The 4,031-nt window shown below is 51.5% G+C and overlaps 1 protein-coding gene across 1 annotated transcript; it reads left to right on the top strand.

Moving 5' to 3' along the window:
• Positions 1 to 891: 891 nt before the first annotated feature.
• Positions 892 to 3,383, top strand: RIPPLY1 (ripply transcriptional repressor 1; the record flags this gene model as incomplete). The annotated part of the gene is made up of 4 exons (XM_047081806.1): positions 892 to 1,037; positions 1,946 to 2,021; positions 2,629 to 2,693; positions 3,245 to 3,383. Coding segments are annotated over exons 1-4 (426 nt in total), but the record flags the coding sequence as incomplete, so codon positions are not given.
• Positions 3,384 to 4,031: the final 648 nt, after the last annotated feature.

Genomic DNA, 4,031 nt, shown 5'->3' with positions numbered 1-4,031 from the left:
CTCTCACATGTGAGGGAACCGAGGCCCCTGGGCCAGGGATGGTTCTTCAGCAGCTTAATGGCCAGGCAGAACCCTGCCTCCCAGCCCCCCTCCCACTAGCATGCTGGCTCCTGATGCTGAGTTCTGAAATTTGGAATCTGACGTGGAATCCCTGAAATGCTGCCCACACACCTTTACCGGACCACTTACTGCTGAGGCTGGAGAGGAGACTCAGGCACTTTTGCAAATGAACTGACCCATAAAGCAAAGGGCATGGAAGGAAGATTTGAGGCTCACTCCACAGGCAACTGGACCTGCTCCATCCAGAACCTCCTTTTTTCCTAACCCAGGTGGTATGCTTAATGGCAGGCACCCCATGTCAGGTCCACTTGGCAAATCTCTTTGGGGTTTGAGCCGAAGTGACGTGTGAGTCCCTCACTCTCCTCAGCCAGGTCAGCTGGCCCTTCTTGTTGGGAACCGGCTTTGACAAAGGCCTGTCTATCCAGCCCTCTGTGTCTGACAACTTTCTGTGGTTCTGGGTGCTAATGAGCTTCCCTCCTTTCCCCCCTCTGGCCTTGCTACTGCCTGGGGAATTTGCACAAATGGTGTGTGATTTGGCCCTTTTGTGTTTTCCTTTCTGACTTGGAGGTAAAGAAAATCCCTCACCCCCCACTGACTCTCTGTTTATTCAACTGGGAGAGCTTTCACACCCAGGGACCCAGCTCCCCCTCTCTGAGCTCCCATTCTAAATCTTCATCCCTCCTCCCAGGTCCCCCAGCCCTGCACTGCCCTGAATAATTTATGAGTCTAAGAAGGCCTTATAAAAGGGTCTCCAAGGAAAGGCCAGAAGAATGCAAGAGGTTCTGAGAAATAGGAGCCCCTACAGCTTGCCTGGCTTCCAATCCCCTAAGGATGGACTCTTCTGTTCCTGCTGCTGCCCCTGTCCCAGCCCTGGCCCTGGTCCTAGCTCCAGCCCTCCCGCAGGCCCCCCAGGCACTCCCTGGCCTATTAAGTCCATCACCACTTGCTTCCAGACAGCATGTAGGTGGCAGTGAAAGGTAAGTGGAACTTGGCCTTTAGCAACCTGAACTCAGGTTTAATGGGGTCATGGGGGAGGAAAAAAATGAAATGTCCAGGATGCCCCTGCTTTCCATGGAGGAGTAAGGCAAAGCCTCACAGCCCTCAGAGACTGCCCCTTCCAGATCTCAGGCTGAAATACCTCAACTGGCTTCCCACCTCACTCATCCCTCTAGGTGGCAAAAAGGGACTTGGGGACAGTGGGCATTGCCAAAGCTGAAAGCCAAGCAGCCAGGGCCTCATGGGCCAAGTTCCTCAGTCCACTGAGGAGCACAGGGGAGACTGCCATGAAGCCTGAGTTTAATCTGACCCAGGCTGAAGAGGGGGTAAAAGAGGACCAGACACCCAAGAAGCCTTTGACTGGGCGACTGTCTCCTTCTGACCACACCATAAGATCTCCATTTGCTTTTTTTCTGACCTCTGGAAGTCCAGCAGGGAAGCAGTGGGCTCAGGAATATTTCAGACCCCTTTCCCCAGCCCAAGAAGATGGTAGGACTCTGAGCTCTACTTTTTGGAACAGGAGGTGGAGGCAAGATATTTTCCACATTCCTCCAAACATTTAACATTCCAAGAAACATTTAGTGACATGCCTACTGTGTACCAGGCATTGTACTGGGTGTTGGGGATTCAGACATCATCAAACATAAATCTGCCCCTAAGAAGCTCAAAGGTGAGTAAAAATAATTACGAAACGACATGACAAAAGCAATGATCACATTGTTCAAGCAGGGAGGAGGGCCCCTGACCTGGGCCTGGGGTCCTCAGGAAAGGTTTCCTGGAGTAGATGGCATCTGAGCCAAGTTTTCGGGAAGCCTCTTTTGCTATCTCAGGGATTTCCAGGCTCCAATTTCCTTCCTCCACTGTTTGAGCTCCTCCTTCTTTGTCCTAGAGGAGCTTGCCTTTGGAGGCCCTGGCTGTCCTCTACAAATGACCCACCAACGGAGGTGAGGAAACTCATAGACTCGGTGAGTTTGAGCCCCCGTTACACATGGTCACATGCATATGCGGCCACGTGTATTCACATTGACCAGATCCCTTTCCAGAGAGCCCTTGACCTTGGTCCAGGGCTGTGGATGTGGGATAGCATCTCCACAGACTTGTGCACGTTTGATTCTGGCTCTGGGAGGAAGGCAGACCCAAGGTTTCCATGGCAATTTGAAAGATGAAGAGACAGTGCTCAGAGAGGGGAGGGACTTGGGCAGACCCCACAGATAGTCTGTGGTAGAGCTGGTGCTAGAATCCTGGTCTCCTGGCACCTAACCCTAGTGCTCTTCCCCCAAACCCATCTCCAAATCTTTGCTGCTCAGTAGAACTCTGTCTCCTGGACAGTCTCCAAACAACACAGGTATTAGAACAGGGGCAGAAAAGCAAACAACCCCCAGGATTCTGTGCCCTTGTTTTACAACCAACACCAGGACACAACTCTTGCTGTGGGGCAGGAAAGGGCTGCTCCCAGGGATGTCTAAGGTTTCTTCTAGATTATCTTACCTGTAGGTTTGTGACCTCTGATACAGAGGAGGCAGTTGTCTGGCCACGTACTTTGACCCACATGCTAGCTTTTGCTTTGGACAGGCTACTGGTGGGGCAACAGGTGCCAAAGTCACCAAGGCTAACTCCGAGTTCCATCACCCTGTCAGGTAAGCTTCTGGCGCCAAGCTCGGAACTTGATGTAGATCCATTAGCTCTTTAAATCCTCACAACATCCCTGTGAAGCAGGAGTGGGGAGGCAATGCCACTATCTCTTTCATAGACCAGGAAACTGAAGCCCAGAGTGGTTAAGGGAATTGGCCAAGGTTGCCTTCCCTGCAGGCACTGTCAATGACCCCTAAGAATGAGCCCCTATGGACAGCGTCAGTGAAGAAAGCCTTCGTAGGACATGGAGGACACAGGGCTAAGTAATTCTTGGCTAGAAGACCTTCTGAAGTGGGGGGTGGGGGTAGGATCTGTGTCAGAGTTGTCAGGTGCTGGGGCAGGGGCTCCCCACAGCTATAGGCCCACCAGACATTACCTTCCTGCCTGGGGTCAATTTGTAACAATCTAGAAGGTTCTGTTACAATGCTTGCTTTCTTCTTTTCCCTTTCACCTCATTAATGCAGGTAGGGGAAGGAGTATAGGGCTTGGATTCCTTCTTGGCCTGTATATATGAGACCTGTGGAAGTTAGGGACCATATTTCTTCTCTGTCCACAGGTTCTTCTGGCCTAAATCCCACTCTTTTGACTACCTGTACAGTGATGGGGAGATTCTGCTGCAGAACTTCCCTGTCCAGGCCACCATCAATCTATATGAGGACTCAAACAGTGAAGAGGAGGAGGAAGAGGAGGAGGAGGAGGAGGGGGAAAAGGACAAAGAAGAGGAGAAAAAAGAGAAGGCAGATGAAAAGGGGCTGGAAGAGTGTGTGAGGGCACCACACATAGCCACAGCTCATCCTCCTTCCCCACTCTTGATGTGCCCAAACTGAACCGGTCAGAGTCTGATTAGGGTTTAGTATGCTTGGCAAGCCTCTAGAGCATCAGTTTGACAGGAATCTCCGGATATAGCCCTCTGTATTGAAAGTTGGGTTCTTGAGTCAACAGGTCACTCTGGCTATATTCAACTGGCCTATGAACATAGACCTTGGGCACCTCATTGTCTGTGTTGCTGTTGTGTTGAGAAGGTCCAAGGAGTTCTAGGGGAAGACTTGCTTTCCGAAGTCCCCTGGAAGCAGATCAAGACAACGCATGCCCATGTGGAGAGGAACACTCTTTGGTAGCGGGGGGAATCTTTGACTCCCCAGCATTCCAGCTGGCCACAGAGTCCTGTCTCCCCACAGAAAGCCTGACATCTGGCTTCACCTCCAGGGATACAACCATCAGATACAAGTAAAGTTGAGGCACCTCTCTGATGGGCCTTGCAGGAAAGGAAAGGGGCATCTAGAAAATCAGCTTGCTTTGAGGGCCTCCCTCCATTTTGCCTGCTATCGATTGGGGTTTGTGTG

Source organism: Lynx rufus, unplaced genomic scaffold, assembly GCF_022079265.1.
Source record: "Lynx rufus isolate CCGP_SWC_20201006 ecotype Redwood Valley unplaced genomic scaffold, mLynRuf1.p SCAF_19, whole genome shotgun sequence".
NCBI classification, from domain to species: domain Eukaryota; kingdom Metazoa; phylum Chordata; class Mammalia; order Carnivora; family Felidae; genus Lynx; species Lynx rufus.
This window is presented reverse-complemented; position numbering and strand designations above follow the sequence as displayed.